The sequence below is a fragment of the Barbatula barbatula genome (genome assembly GCF_947034865.1).
Source record: "Barbatula barbatula genome assembly, chromosome: 18".
Taxonomy (NCBI): Eukaryota; Metazoa; Chordata; class Actinopteri; order Cypriniformes; family Nemacheilidae; genus Barbatula; species Barbatula barbatula.
Window position 1 is genome coordinate 11,280,056 of NC_136781.1, and position 15,864 is coordinate 11,295,919.

Sequence of the window (15,864 nt, forward strand, 5' to 3'; positions counted from 1 at the left end):
TAACGTGCCTGTTCTTGGCATTTGAACGTTGTGTTTTACCTTAAAGGCTCCAAAAGCGACATCCATTCATCATTAAAATAATCCAGGTGACTTCAGTCAGTTTGTAAATGTCTTCTGAAGTGAAATGCTAGGTTTGTGAGAAATCTATTTATTATTCGAGCTTATTTCGTGAAATTGAAACCAAACAAGCACAAAAGCGCTAGTTTCAAATATGATGACAATTTAATGATAATAGAATAAATTGATGATAGTGTCTCATTGTGTAACGAATGAGTAATCCAGGCAGGAAGTGGATCCACGTGCAGTATAGAATTTTTATGAAAGTAAACGAAGTAACAGAACAACAAAAGATCCAAGTCACACAAGAGTCAACTAAAAACAAGAAACATAAGATCACACCTCTAACAATGACAGACACCAGACATGGGAAACACAAGGGCTTTAATACACAGGGTAACGAGATGGCTAACAAGACACCCCTGAAACAGATTATGACACAGAACCAATGAACAAAAGAACTACAACAGTAAACAGAAAGTAACATAAATCCATAACATGAAGGGGAAAGACAGACAGGGATCATGACAGAATCAGTGGGTTCAGAAACAGCCTCTGGTGCGGAAGAACAGTGCACAGCCCAGACACACAATAAGGTAGTAACCACCACCGGCAAAGTAGATTAGAGGTCTGCATTCCCGCGGTACCCGACATGAAGTCTTGCGGTGCAGGATTATGTTTTTTATAAAAGACGGTAGCAGTCGAAAACTGTGGACTATGGACGGGAGCGGGTCTTTGGAGGAGTACCTACTCCCGATATCCTTCTTACCGACCTCAAGTAGAGCCTGATCCCAATATTGTTTTATGCATGTGCTCCGTGAATGGACCAGTTCCTTCTCCATTACAAATTTAATTTGCAGATGTCAGCCCCCAGACAGAGCGGGCAGGTCACAAAGTCCACCTTAGAGAAGAAAGAGTGAGTGTTCGTGTTTTTTAGAGGGGAGACGAGTCATCGGGACATTTCTTGCAAGGATGTTATTTTGCGCGAGCTAGCTATAAGCCAACGGGTTTTGATAATTCATATTTTGCTTGTAGTTTGAGTGAAAGATGGCATATTTAATGTATGTAAGAGCAATTTTGTATATTGACTGGACGAAAAAAAATATAGATATGTTTTTGTATGTTTTGTCCACATTTGTTGTGGAAAATTTTAAATGTGAGATCTGGAAACGTGAACTAAATTTATTGGGATCCGTTGGGTCGGGACGAAAATCATTCTAAGCAGATAGTAGGTGAACACAGAGTGAATTTTCGGCGGGAGCGGGTGGGTGCGGAATAAAATTTTACGGGCGGGACAGAAAAAAAGTCCTGCGCAAACCTCTAGAGCAGACTAGAAGGGCAGGACCTCAGGAACGGATGCCTCTGGGACCACTGGCGAGGTGACCATGATGATTGAAGGCTCTGTGCGAGCAGGCTCTGGGCTAGATGGACATCTTGTGAATGGGCTCTAGGCTGGCGGCCATCTTGCGAGCAGGCTCTGGGGTAGCAGACATCTTGTGAAAGGGCTCTGGGTTGGCGGCCATCCTGATGATCGGGCAGGCCACCATCAGTGTGGGAACTGCAGGCTTATTGTCCCCCAAAACATTTTTTTGGGGAAGCCTCCTCCTCGCCAACAGTAAAGGGAGACCCACACGATAGCAAAGCATAGTCTATAAATTGGGCCAGAGACTTTCGAGGAACACAACGGGAGATGATGTGTTTGAAATTATCAGTAAGACTGTCACAGAACAACTCTATGAGCACACAGTCCGGATATTAGGAGTAATATGCAATGTCCAGGAAAGTCTCTATATGGTCCTCGAGGGAATTTTTACCTTGGCGTAGACAGGCCAAACGGACTGCTGGATGCATCGTCGGTCTGTCGGTCTGTCGTTCTGTAACTAATGAGTGGATCCACGTGCAGTATAGACTTTTAATGAAAGTAAACCGAATAACAAAAGACACATGAGAATCAATTAAAAACTAGAAACATAACGTCACTCCTCTAATAACGATAGACACATTTACATTTAGTCATTTAGCAGACGCTTTTAAAAAGCGATATGTCATAAAAGAGAGAGGGTTAGTGTAACACCAGACCAAGGAAACACAAGGGCTTTAATACACAGGGTAACGAGGGGACTAACAAGACACCCCTGAAACAGATCATGACACAGAACAAATGAACAAAAGAACTACAACAGGAACAGGAAACAGGAAGTAACATGAGTCCCTAACATGAAGGGGAAACACAGACAGGGATCATGACACATTGGTTCTTGCATGCCTCATAACTAATCTCATGATTAGTCATATATTTCTTGACTTTTAAAGTATTTTAACACATTTAAAAAAAATCTATAAAATATTCTATAATATTTGTGTCCTATTATTTTATAAAATATTCCAAAATCACACAATGGATTTGAATTGGAGCATGCTCATGTGATGAACTGCTACTTTTGTGTTCAACAGAAAATGAAGGGGGGTCAACAATGAGAGAATTTTCATACATGTGTGAACTGTTGCTTTACATGTTTCATTGTCTTTTTCCCTCACCATGTTTTGAGGATTTGACACAGGAGAAGGTTGTTTCAGTGGCTCATATCAGAGTGCATATTTATGTGTGCGTGTCCTCTGCATTTATCTGTCAATAGAATGTTGGTGTGTGGCTTCAGATGACAGTTCTCTAAATTTAGTTTTGTTTCTCCTTCCTCCATCTTAAAACAATCATTACCTTTGAACATAATATGAGGAAATATGTAGTTCATCATTTGGTCGATTAAGTTCATGGGTTTTGCAGTGTGCACACTTTCACTAAATAAATAAAGATAAAGCCAACATTGTCTTTAAGAATGGACGTGATTTGCTTGCTCTATACTTCTTAACGTATTTGTTCCTGTATCTCAGCTAGTAGAGAATAGCAATAGCATCGACAAGATAAAGGTAACACAAACTGAGACAATGTATGTGTACCTGGAATACATTGCAAGTCACTTTTTATATATATACACTCTAATTGCGTAAATGTCCATTTTAAAGGGGTCATATCGTGCGAATACGTGTTTTTATGTGTCTTTGGTATGTTATAAGTTTCCAATGCATGTTTTAGACACTTAAACATGCTAAAATTAAAGTGTGAGAACAAAAGATGCATTCTATCTAAAAGCGAATGTTCATCCTGACCTGCCTGAAACGCCTTGTGTAACCACACGCCCACGAATCTACGTCAGATCCTGGTATGATTTGACTAAGACCGCCAAAATGTATACGCAAGTAAGGTGGGCGTACCTGTCAGTACAATTGCTTTGGAACCTGATGTTCCAAATATGGTAAGAAGTGTTACATTTCCGTCACGCGCTAGCAGTATTCGACCAATCACTACGCACTGGTTAACTGGCCAATCATGGCACACCTCGCTTTTCAGAGAGGCGGGGCAAAGAGGAGATACAAACATGCACGGTATATGGAAAATATAGCGTTTTTGACCCTTAAAGTCGTGTATACACAATGCATTACATCTAAAACAAACAATATTCGTTGTAAGCCGAGTCATATGACCCCTTTAATAGCTATATTGTGGATATTTTGTGGAAGTTGTCAGGATGTTTAGCTATGGTTTTGAGCGCAATTCTAATGTTAGACTTAATGTATTTCCTATTAATGCTTTGCAGACCTGTGGTGTCAGCGTTCATTTCCTGCTTCACTTGCTTTTACTCAAAAATCCGTCCTGCAAAATTACAAATGTGAAATTGCACCTACGGTCTCAAGATAACCAATATATTATCTGAAGATATTGCGCAGTATTTAATTCATTCGCCAGTAATTCCTATTCCCATTTTTAAAATGAAGTTCGGGTTGAGTAGATAAGATAAAAATCAGCTGTATTCACGTTTGTCTTTGCTTATTGGGTTTTTAACCACAAGGGCTTCATTCTCTTTATCTCTTTTCGGTGTGTTTGTCCATGTCTTCCAGTAGACACCGCCGAGGTACTGAGTGCAGACCCGATCGACCTCCAGTGCGTTCCAATGGAGACCCATTTCTGCCCAGTTCCCAAACTCCTGGTCGCCGCTCCCATGACGCTGAATCCAGTAAGCCTCTCCCGCAATCCCAGTTAAGACACCAACAACCTAATCAGGCCCATCGCTCATGCAACATGTGCCCAAACACAGCCGAAAAATGAATGCAACAAACGTGTGCCTAATCAGTTCGTCCTTAATGGGCAATACATTCATCTCCATATCAGACACGCCCACTTCATACAAAGTCAACAGGGGTTTGTTGATATTAAAACAGGCAATACTTAAGCTCGGACCTACAACTGTTAAAGGAAGCATGCCATCTTGATGCAAGGGGAGCGTCCGGATGCGGAATCGAGAGACAGAGTGCTCTTATAACTCACAGCCATACAAATACATGCAAACCAATTTGATGAAAAGAGCAAAATACTCTGGAGGTGAAATTAAGATCCTGCTTATTTAAGTTATGGTAAGCAGAACATCAGCAGGCGTCTCTCTGTCATCGAATGTGATAACTGTGTGCCCAGAGCCCATCACAACGAGAATGATTGACAGCTGCAAGCGCTTATGATATTTAAATAGTGGTTATGGTACTTTGATTTCTTTCACATTTAATTCTAATTAATAAAGGTGGCACGTTTTATGTTTACATTTGGAAATTTAGGATGAAAATTATTTAACAATTATTTGAATGATAACCTGTTTATGATACTGATTTAAGCATTTTAGTTAGTTTTCTAAATGTGGTTGTTTGTGCCTTTCAGTTACAAGTGTGTGTGTTTTTTCACATTTCTGAATCCACTTAGATTTTCTTCCCGTGTAGCCTTTCTCAATCAACGTTTCATTCATTTTTTTGTTTCCTGATCTCATACACGAGTATTATTTATGAACCACTGTCTAGTAGACAAATACTACTTTAGTGAGATCAGTGTTATGATCCATACCAGAAGTATCTCGCATTTCAAGCTTCACATCGAGACACGTAGTTACGTAGATTATTGGTTCATCCATTGAAATAGAACTGCCTTTAGCAGACATAATATCAGCACTTCTTGCTGTACGTTGTGGTGCACACTAAACAGAAGGTCTGGTTGCAGGTCTTGTGATGTATAAGATGTCTCAGAGGAGAGATTGTGTGACGGACTTGTTTAAACTGGACTTTTGAATTCCAGCTGGATCCCTTTAGTCAAAGATGACCTTCAATAGCCCTTACATTGTGCTTAGATATTAGAATGTTCGCGTATATTACATTGCTATGGTTGTTGTGTGAAAAAAATTATATTTCACCTCGATTTTAAAAGATAAAGTTAAAAGTGAAGTAAAAGCCTGATTTTATGAGCATTACGATTAGTTTCTTTATTATTTATTATTTTAATTATGGTTATACATATTCCCTCTTAAACTATCAAATCTACATCTTTAGGCAAAATAATGACTAAAAATGTTCAGAATATATTCATTTATATTCATACTTTAATTTAAAATAATGTCACTATTTTCTTGTTAGTTGCATATAAGCTCCTGGTGAACTACATGTAAAAGATCTGTTTTTCTTTGTTCAAAATTATAATTTCCTTTTGTTTCGTTTAATTTTGAGATGAAATATGACAGAGACACATTTATTCGATTACATTGTGCAACCCAAACCCTTTCTCATGGCTAGACTGTCTCTGCCAAAGCCCGTGTCCTGCCCTACCTGCTGTGTGACAGTCTGTTCGTCTCCACTTCTTGTTCATCCCTGAGCGTCGTATCTTGGAGCCTTTTATTTTCAATATCAGTTTGTTGCCAAAATGATTCTCAAACAGTTTGATAAGTCGCATTAAGGGTAGACGGGCTCACATGTAACATTTCTTATGGTTTTTGAATCGTCTAAATTACAAAGTGGAAATCTGTATAAAGTCACAGAACGGGAACCTGATTTAAATATCACACATTTTTCCATTAGGTTGCCGTATTCAGCACCATGTGCTTTTTTTACCCAGCACAGACCCTTAAAGTGCACGTATTTTGTGCCATTCGACTCTCAGACAGAGGTCAGTATGTGCCAATCACGGAGAGCATTCAGACTGTTTGATGAGGCTTTGACGCGCCAAGGTCACGCACCAGATGGATCTGAATTGCAATATCATTCTCCCGCAAGAGCAAATGTATCCACCCAGGCAACAAATATAAACCCATTCAAGCAAGCTATTATTTTGTGCTTTGTTTTGAAACGTCTCAGTTATTGCTACCTACCTTTCATTAGATGTGTCCTGCAGTTGGGAAATTAACATCTGGGTGATTTTTAACAGATGTTTTTATTAGTGCGCACGCAAATAGAGTTCCAGTCCTCTCCAACCAAGATATTTGTAATACATTATTAACAGTTGAAACATGGATCAGACCAAACGTGAAAACTGTGATGTCAGACAGACTGTACACCAAGGCCTGCAATCCAAAGGTTTTGCCCTTTTTGACTTAGAGGATGATGGCTGATTGAATTATAACTATTTAAATTACCGTGTTTGTTTGTGCTTATGAAACGTGTCAGTTTGGAGGTGTAAATCACTGATTGTGTCCTTACTTTCAAATGTCGGCAGACTCTAAAATGCAAGGGCGAGGGTGACCGTGCATTATTGGAAAAGTGTTCTGGTTTGGACTGTGAGCTGAAAGCCATGACACTCGTGCAGAAACGTTACAGTTAGAGAAAAGGAAAAGAAATTGATTATTTTTAGACATGGGTACTTTCCAAAGGCCCTCATCAGCCAAAGGTTCATTAACAAGACATATTCCTCCTTGTGGGGCTTCACATGCATTTATGAATGTGACATTTAAGACGGTGAATGTCATGAGAGGATACCTGTCTCACCACTTCTCTCGAACGAAACGACAACCTTTTTCAACATATCAAGGAAGCGAAAGCCGACCAATGCTATCCACTGTTGATGTATAAAACAAAAACAAAAAATGTAATTTATCATCACCTATGAAAGACCCTTCCCTAAACCGTCGTCTCCTTTGGGACAGCAGTGTTGTTTCACTGTTTCAGCAGCATAGCCCCAGGAGAGAGCTCTAAAGATGCTTGTTTTGCGATAATCTGATCTAAAAACATCATGGTCTTCTATTCAGCTAGTTTAGTGGCGGTCAGCACACACTACTGTATCTAGACCAAACACAAAATCTATTACATCATGCAATGAGGTATAAAACACGAACGATTGTTTATCTTGGTGGTCAATATGAAATCAGAGAAAGATGATGCTATATTGTGTTATAAGTGAAATATGTGTATTGTATACATCTCTGTACAATGTTCATGTGTTGTAAGATTCTTTTAGGAAATCCTGGGGCAAATATTTGTGGGTTTATTTAGGAGATAACTGTTTATCGATGTGTCGGATTGTGTTTTTGTAATTAAGTTCCATTGCCCAGCCAAGGTGTAGAACCTCTTTCTCTCTCCCTCTCTCTTTCTCTCTCTCTCACTCTCTCTCATATAAAGAATTATGCCTTCTCCAACTGCAATCCAGCTGGAATCAACTAAATACTTGATAAAGAAAAAACAATGTGCCTCATCGGGGGCTTTAGCATTTTAAGAACTCACTTTTTAAGAAGTGTGCATACCTGCATAATGTAGTTAGCTAGAATAATCTATGTGTACGTATTACAAACGCATCATCATTATAGTTTTTCATTAATGGAACCTGTTTTAACTATATCCTCATTGAATTCAGTCATGTTTTGGTGTGTTTTGAGACAGCTGTCACATTGTTAGGCTGTTTAGTTTCAGTTTGATCATTATTATCCTTACTTGGTTACTTACATTACATTGCACAAGTCTCATCGCATGAAATTAAAATAATAATCTGAATAATCTACATCATAGTTTGTGCAGTTAGTGGTTTAAGATTTTTAAAAAATTACTTAATCTATATATCTCTATATCTATATACACGTTTGTATGTATTACAATGATAGATTCATTGTTACCTATGATAGTAAGTTCTTGTTGCTATGGCAACAAAACTACAACATGGCTACCTTTGTATATCTTAATTGTGAATTTTTTCACACTTCAAGTGAAATAATGTACAACGTTAACTTATTCAGAAAGGGAATGTGTTCTTAAGTTGTCTTGGAAAAACAGATGATTGACTATTTTGTAAAAAAGAAAAATATATACATATATACAGACTTGTGAGATACAAATATCCAAAGGCCCTTTGGAGACATCATACGTTATTTCTGTTGTAATGATTATTATTTTTTTCTATTGGGGTTAATGATTACAGTTTGATGGGTGACTGGTCTTTTGCGTAAACAGCATTTGAGCTTTTCAACCAATCTGATAGATCAATTGGGAGAAAAAAAGACTTTGGAGACTCACGTGTGGTTAAATTCATGTCATTTAAAAGCACCGCCGCATTGTAGAGGGCTGGAAATGCACTGGCAACAGTGTGTCCCAAAAAATGATTTTAAAGTGTCAGCTTTTTTAAATAATACAACCCATGATGTCACAAACAATGGACGGTATCAGCCATAGTGAGCCTATGGAGCCCCCAGAATCAAGTTCTGTCCCCCTCTGGCCCACCCAGACTGCACCCAGCTGTGCTGGGAACTGGTGACTCGAGTCACCCCGTTGGTGTACGAATGTGTTATTCACCTTGTTTGCACTTATGTACATAACTGAGTCAAAATATTCAGAATTTATTTTGAATAAACATAGATGAATAAATATATATATATGTATGTAGAAGAGCAGATTCAAATCAAATGACTGTATTGTTCGGAATACAGGTAAACAGTTATCTTGATAAAGGGTTGTCAAAGAGATGCTGTTTGGGGGTGTCAAGGAATATATTGTTTTTGTTATGTTTGCTAATGCCCTCGTTCTCATCATGAAGCATGATGTCGCTTGCTGACAAAGGGAGAAAAAAATGATGTCAATAAGCCTTTGTAGTTTTGCATAGCTTACAGAAGCGCATTGAGCCGAGCACTGTGCCTGCTCATATCTGATCCTGAAGCGGGGTTGTGTAGGAGAGGTAGAAACATAAACCTATGTATATACTGTATATTTACATATATACAGTATATACTGTATGTGTCTTTCTCCCCTACATGTGCATAGAAGAATGTGTCCTGAAACCAAAGAACGGCCATCTTGTTTCTCTTTTTCCTCTTCAGAATATTTATTTTGTTCTCGATAGTTCCACGAGATGCATTCTTTTAATAGAAAAAGGTTTATGAAAATGTTCTGCACAGAAAGAAAAAGAGAACAGCACGGGGACATTCAATGGAGATCCAATCTGCCGCAACATGCGTTAGCCTTCAGACTTCAGGACCAGATTTTAGCAGGAGAGCTTTGCTACAGGTTATACAAAAAATGAATATTTCGCTTTGGTTTGGTTCAGTCGTTGATGATAATTTTCCACTCTTGTGCATCCACCAAGAACAAATATATCTCACAGTATCAAAATCAAGGTTGCTTTAAAAAGCAGATGTGAAACAACCAGACCCTCTGTTAAAGAAAACTTGTACATTCTCTGCTCTACAATTGCTTTGGAAGCCAATAATTTTGTTGCCATGGCACTTGCCCGTATAGTGAGGGAGAGATTGAGTCTTTGTAGGTTCTTGCATATAGACGCACCTTTGGACCAATTGAAAATGGTCCTCAGCCTTTTGACTGTAGAGCTGAGGTAGCACTTACATTTAGAACTCGGTGTCCCAACTTGCATACAGAGTCTGAATGCAAACGCAGGATGCTCCTTTACCACTGTGCTTGATGGGAAAAACAAACAAACCCTCTTCTGCTATCCATTTTCCTGTGCCTAAACATTGTGTGTGATGTGAACGAACTGATGTTTAAAAGAAAGCCATTAAGGTTAGACTTCCACTTAACTGTGCCCTACATTCAGTCACCTCATTTTCATATCCGTGACTGGATTACTGGAGTCAGTGGTTTTTGTTAACGTTTGGACATCACTGAGACTGGAACATGACATTAATGTTGTACAAAGTTGTATAGTTTCAAAATGAAAACCATTCATTGATGCAGAGGTTAAGTCCCTTTAAAGGCGTCAGTAGATGTTTGGTGGAAAATGCTGATGCCTGTGTAAATGCTGTTGTGTGTGTGGAACAGTTAAAAGAATGTCTACTTTGTTTCAAAGCCATATGTTAAAGATTCCTCTCTCTCCCACTGTAGGACAAGGTAAAACTGAATGCTTTGACTCTTTATATGAAATGCTTCTCTTTCTATTTAGCTTATTGTGCTTGTTTGTGCTCAAGAACTGTGCTTCTTGTCAATCCCTTTGCGATATATAAATGTATGGAATATATAAGACTTCTGTTCTTTTTGTTTGACATTTTAATAAAGCACTTAAAAGGCAACTTTTGGTTGTGGTCTTTTTTATCTGGTGGTGAAAAAGAAAGTAATTAAATGATTGTTAAAATGCAATGTAGCATCTATTATTAATGATATTTCGATTCGTCAATTGAGCAATTGCTCACATATTGCTCCCTCCCAGATAGCACAGTCCATCTGGTTTACGTCTATTTGACGTCTGCAATACATAGTTTGCTCATCTGCACTACGTCTCTGAGATGTCTGAACATCTGTAATACTTCTGCTAAAGATCTGGAGATCTGGAAGCAACTGCTGCGTAAAAACGTCTGCTAAACATCTTAGAAAGAGCCGTTGTTCATCCATTCTAAATCATAAACATCTAACAGACATCTTCTAGATGTCTATATGACATTTGATAGCAGACGTCTCCGTGACGTATTGCAGATGAGCAAACTATGTATTGTAGATGTCTTGAAGATGTAAATGCAGACGTCAAGTAGACGTAAGCCAGATGTATGTGTACTATCAGGACTCCAGTAGTTTTAAGATTTGCTACATTTGAGACCCCAGTTTTCCAGATATTATATAAATACTGTTATACTTTCATTAAATGTCTAATATCTACTGTATTTATAGTGTATGTCTCCAAGGGTGTGATGAAATGTTTAATATGAAAAAACATGACAGTAATCATAATATTAGTGTGGCAAATAAACTTTTGATAAACATATGCTGTATTACATAAATAAAACTAAAACTATTTTAATATTTTTATTTTCTACTTCATTTTTTGAAAGCGTTTTCCCCAATCCCGCCCAGTCACAACTCGGACCAATCAGAATACAGTCTCGCTGAAAGCCCGTTCCAAAAATAATAATGTTAATTAAATGTACTTAATAACCAATTAAAAAATAAACGGCGTGTGCATATATATATGCGCTTTAAAACCAGCGCATTTAAATTATTTTTTAAATGCTCGTTTTAGAGACGTTAATGTGACTGACGTGATTTCCGGCGGATGTTGATTGGCCGGTGTGAGGCGTGTGCGCGAGAGTAGCTCCGCTGCGGGGCCGCCGCTGCTGCTGCTGCTGTCTGGGGCCGATATGCAGAGGCGGGCCGGGAGCGAGAGGAACAAGAAACAGGGAGAATGCTGGATTCCGAGTCGGCTTGTATAAGTTAATGATATCAAAGGCAGAATCCTTAACCCGCGGTTTATTTTCGACGGTTTGTCCGGCATATTATAAAAGCAGGAAACGGGCTGTTTATATGTGAGTGTGTGGCGAACGCCCGCAGCAGCTAACGCTAGTCATGTAGGGCTCCATTCACACGGAGGCTAAAAATGGACGCGACTTCACATTATACTTGTGAAATGTATCGCCTCTGTGGTTTACAAACACTTGACTGAACCGCTCCCGATGGATATTGAGTGCTGATGGAGGGTAGTTGTGGATTTAGCTAGTCGAAGCACAATATTCACCCAGAGAAAACGCTCTCTTCATCCGTTCAGTCTGTGGCTTCATACAAGTGCTGTTTTGATCATAGAACCTCTCGAGAAACGGCGTTTTAATGTTTTTATGGCCGGTTGTGTGCAGATAAAGTGAGCTCGGATCAGACCAAATGAAGGAGTATAAGGTAGTTGTGCTCGGCAGCGGCGGCGTGGGCAAGTCCGCACTCACGGTCCAGTTTGTGACCGGGACATTCATAGAGAAATATGACCCAACCATCGAGGACTTCTACAGGAAGGAGATCGAGGTGGATTCGTCTCCATCGGTGCTGGAGATCCTGGACACTGCTGGCACCGAGCAGTTTGCTTCTATGAGAGATCTGTATATTAAAAATGGGCAAGGCTTCATTTTAGTGTACAGTCTCGTCAACCAGCAATCGTTTCAGGTGAGTGCTGCAAAGCAGCTATACTTATACCAGTATAGACAATAGGTACATAAGGTGTAGATTAAGGTTTTAATGCCACTATAAAATGCACCCTGCTTTGTGAATCCTGTGACCGTTCATTTGGTCAAATAGTGGAATACAAAAAACTTTGTCATTGGAAAGTAGTCAGTGGCATATGCAACAGGTTAGAATTGGCATCATGTATGCTGTTCCTATACACCCAACCCTGCTGTCTGTTGATGAATCATTCCCATAAACACACTCTGATCTCTGTGCTTCACAGGACATCAGACCAATGCGTGACCAGATCGTTCGCGTGAAACGCTTTGAAAAGGTGCCTCTCATCTTGGTGGGTAATAAGGTGGACCTGGAGTCCGAACGGGAGGTTGCGGGCTCCGATGGCCGTGCCCTTGCGCAAGAATGGGGTTGCCCGTTCATAGAGACCTCTGCCAAAAGCAAGAGCATGGTGGATGAGCTGTTCGCCGAGATCGTAAGGCAGATGAACTACACCACTTTGCCCGAGAAGCAGGAGCAGTGCTGCACCGCTTGTGTTGTGCAGTGAGCTTCCTGGCCTTACGTTTACTCCAGGTATGAGAGTGCAACGCCATGAAACAACATTCAGGCTGTTTGTCATTAAATGTTTAAGGCACACGAATGTACATTTGTCGTCGTACTTAAATTATAATTTCAGATTTAGATCAGTTCTGTATCTGTGCAATAGTTAGTGGTGCAGAAGTGTTGTATCAATAGATAAAGGGGACATAAGCTGCTCTAGGCTGACTCAGCTCTGTTATCATCGGATCGCACCAAGAATGTGGCGTGAAGAATGAAACCGCTTAATCCCGATACCAGTGAGATGAAGCATATAAAGACAGAGCTGTCTGGGCTAGCAGTCATGCGCATGAAAACAGGGAGAATCCTTGTCAAGCTAAAGGAAAACCGAACATCCTGAATGTAAAGTGATGTTGCAAAACAGGAAACCCAGAGAATTGTGTGGCTTCCCAGACCCAGTCATTTCTGTGGTGTCTTGACAAAAACGCCTTTCTATAATCACTTATTTTAAAGTTGAAGTTCACACTTAAATGAAAATTCTGTCATCGTTTACTCGTGTCATTTAAAACCTGAATGACCACAAATGGAGATATTTTGAAGGTTTGAAATGACAAAGGGGAAAGCTAATACATTTTGGTTTTGTGTGAAATATTTTGTGAAATTCTAAATCAAAATATAATGTCAATTTTGGTTGTAGCTAGTTAGTGTTAAAATGTGTTGTATTCATATAGTTGTGTGTATTTGTATTGTTTATTTTTGTCATTACAGTACATTTTTGTCTTTCGTAGGCACCAAATCCCACCGGAATCTGTTAAACCAGTCAATGCATTGATGATCTTTTGACCCTATGAGCCACACCTGTGCCACTGAGCCCCTTGAACTATGATACATAAAGACATTTGGCAAGGTTTGACTTTGCTGCCCAGATGTAAATCAATGCAGAGTCTCTCCAAATCCAAAAGGGTCTGGATTGCAGAGCACTTTTACAATATCTTCAAGTTGTCTTTTGGTTACCTGGAAACAAGTCAAGTCTAAAAATTGGAGCACAGAAAACGTTTGGGAATGGGGATATTTGTGACAGGGCTATTAATAGCTATTTTTCTTATATAGGGAAAGGGTCATGTTGAGCAGGTCAGCTCAGGGCTGTCATTGCCCTAAAGAAGCGCCATTGTAAATTTTCCTGTTTTTCTTTTAACATATTAAGTTTGATATCTAACTATAAAGCTGTTACAGTCATTATGCAGGTTTGAGACCTCAATAATGTTTCTTTGGTTTTCGTATTTTTTAAACGACTGGTATGTATGCTTTCTCTCCTAATACCCTATTTATTAAAGTCTTTAATTACCATGATAGAATAATATTGCGTTTTTATATTCCGTTGGCTGTTTTGGCTTTTTGTGACTGCAGTATGCATTGTTTCTGATGTACAGCATTGATGATGCCTTAAATAATTACAGTCTGAAACCTGCGTTGTTGTTCCTTCCTTTCATGTCATTCCTTTTTTTTTCATGATCTCTTGTCATTTAGCCTGTTTTGTTGGCTTGGCAGGCAAATGTTTAGTATTGTTTTAAAGCAACACTTTGGAACTTTTGCTCACGGCTCCCTAATGTGGTTGATGAGCGAAATTGTCTGTTACCAGTTTCGTAAATAATGTCGCTGTACAAGAATCCCAGTGGGCAGCGGAATGCATGTGAATTTATTTACTAAGCTGATGAAACAGAGTGGTTCTACTACTGAAATAATTTTGGAGAATTTTTTTTTAAGGTCGTAAATCTACAAAGTGTTGCTTTAACACCCACTTTAAAGTGATAGTTCACCCAATATTGACATTTCGGTTGCTTTCTCAAACCTTTATGACTTTCTTTCACAGAAAACAAAAGAAGATATTTTGAAAAAGTTGTTCGGTTAACAGCACTAGACCCATTCACTTCTGTTGTGTGTGTTCTGCAGTAGATAGAAAGTCATACAGGTTTGAAATGATTTATTTTCAGGATTTTATTTGTTTTTGGGTGAACTATGACTAAAAACTATTGGGGATCATGAGAGTTTTGAAATATTGTTATTAACGTAGTATAATCACCTTTTGCCAAAAGGAAGTGACTAGCTGCACTGGTTTCCAAACAGTCCAGTTTGTAATGAGAAAATGCCACTAAAAAAAACAGATGTGTGAAAAAGCACCAAAGATTCTACTTGGTTCTTAATTAATTTTCAAACTAAAGAACAAAGTCATGGCATGCAATAGCTCACAATATGCTTTGGAAAATGACCTTTTAGTTGCCTGGAAGTCAACCGTTATCAGTTCCAAACAATCTCTCTTACGGGTAAGACCAAAAGTCTGAAATGTCATTTGACAATATAATGCTTGTTGGCGAGAATTGTTTGCTTGCAAGGTTTTCAATTAGATGGACAAAACTCACTGCTTAGTTGCATTGACAAATTCTTCAAAATATGTAGCCAATATCACAATTTCTATCTGTCATCAAGTTTTGATGTATTGTTTAATCTAATGGTGTGGCAGAATTAGAGGTAAGAAAGAACTGAAAACATAATTATAATTCATAAACTGGCAGAAAGGAAATGGAATTCTCAAAAAAGGAAATTTAGGGTATAGATAGAATATTCTTGAGTTTCTAAAAGCATTTAAAATACAGCTTTTAAGTACAAAAACAACATTTATTGTGAAATTGAAGACGTTTTTACCAAGACTGTTCCTTTTGCTTGCTATCGGGCGCATAAGAAAAGCTGCTGGAATAACCATCTACAGTATTTAATCACTCGGAAATCCGTGGCAGTGTCTTGACAGCAGCCACTTCTGAGTCAAAAGCATGTGACTTCAACCCTGGAGTGCTTTACACATATGTCTCTGTATGTCCTTGAGTGACCCAGACTCAGATTTGACCCCTATTGATAATATCTAAAGACATGAATTCAGTCTGAAGATCTGTAGTTGATCCGTCACAAATTAAAAAATATATAGAAACACAATAATTAGTTTGTTTTATTCAGCAAAAGTAAAAGCCGTCGTATTTTTAAAGTATGCTGGTAATC

The 15,864-nt window shown here is 38.8% G+C and overlaps 2 protein-coding genes across 10 annotated transcripts in view; both read left to right on the forward strand.

Annotated features, from left to right (window-relative positions):
- Window positions 1-6,243, forward strand: part of mbnl3 (muscleblind-like splicing regulator 3) — a 35,205-nt gene extending 28,962 nt beyond the window's left edge. For 3 of the 8 annotated variants that reach the window (XM_079479971.1, XM_079479976.1, XM_079479977.1), the window contains one exon: window positions 4,012-5,395. In XM_079479971.1, the coding sequence (XP_079336097.1) occupies window positions 4,012-4,154 (143 nt within the window). In that variant the 3' untranslated portion in view covers window positions 4,155-5,395. Of the gene's footprint in view, window positions 1-4,011 lie in introns of all 8 variants that reach the window. The other 5 variants (XM_079479972.1, XM_079479974.1, XM_079479975.1 and 2 more) reach the window with 5 other exon arrangements.
- Window positions 6,244-11,332: 5,089 nt separating this feature from the next.
- Window positions 11,333-15,018, forward strand: rap2c (RAP2C, member of RAS oncogene family). 2 transcript variants are annotated; one of them, XM_079479355.1, is made up of 4 exons: window positions 11,369-11,642; window positions 11,967-12,264; window positions 12,548-12,852; window positions 13,605-14,985. In XM_079479355.1, exons 2-3 carry the CDS (start codon window positions 11,992-11,994, stop codon window positions 12,824-12,826), a joined length of 552 nt encoding a protein of 183 aa, XP_079335481.1. In that variant the 5' UTR covers window positions 11,369-11,642; window positions 11,967-11,991; the 3' UTR covers window positions 12,827-12,852; window positions 13,605-14,985. The 2 variants fall into 2 exon arrangements, with proteins under 2 accessions (XP_079335480.1, XP_079335481.1); XM_079479354.1 differs by having other exon boundaries at window positions 11,333-12,264; window positions 13,605-15,018.
- Window positions 15,019-15,864: the final 846 nt, after the last annotated feature.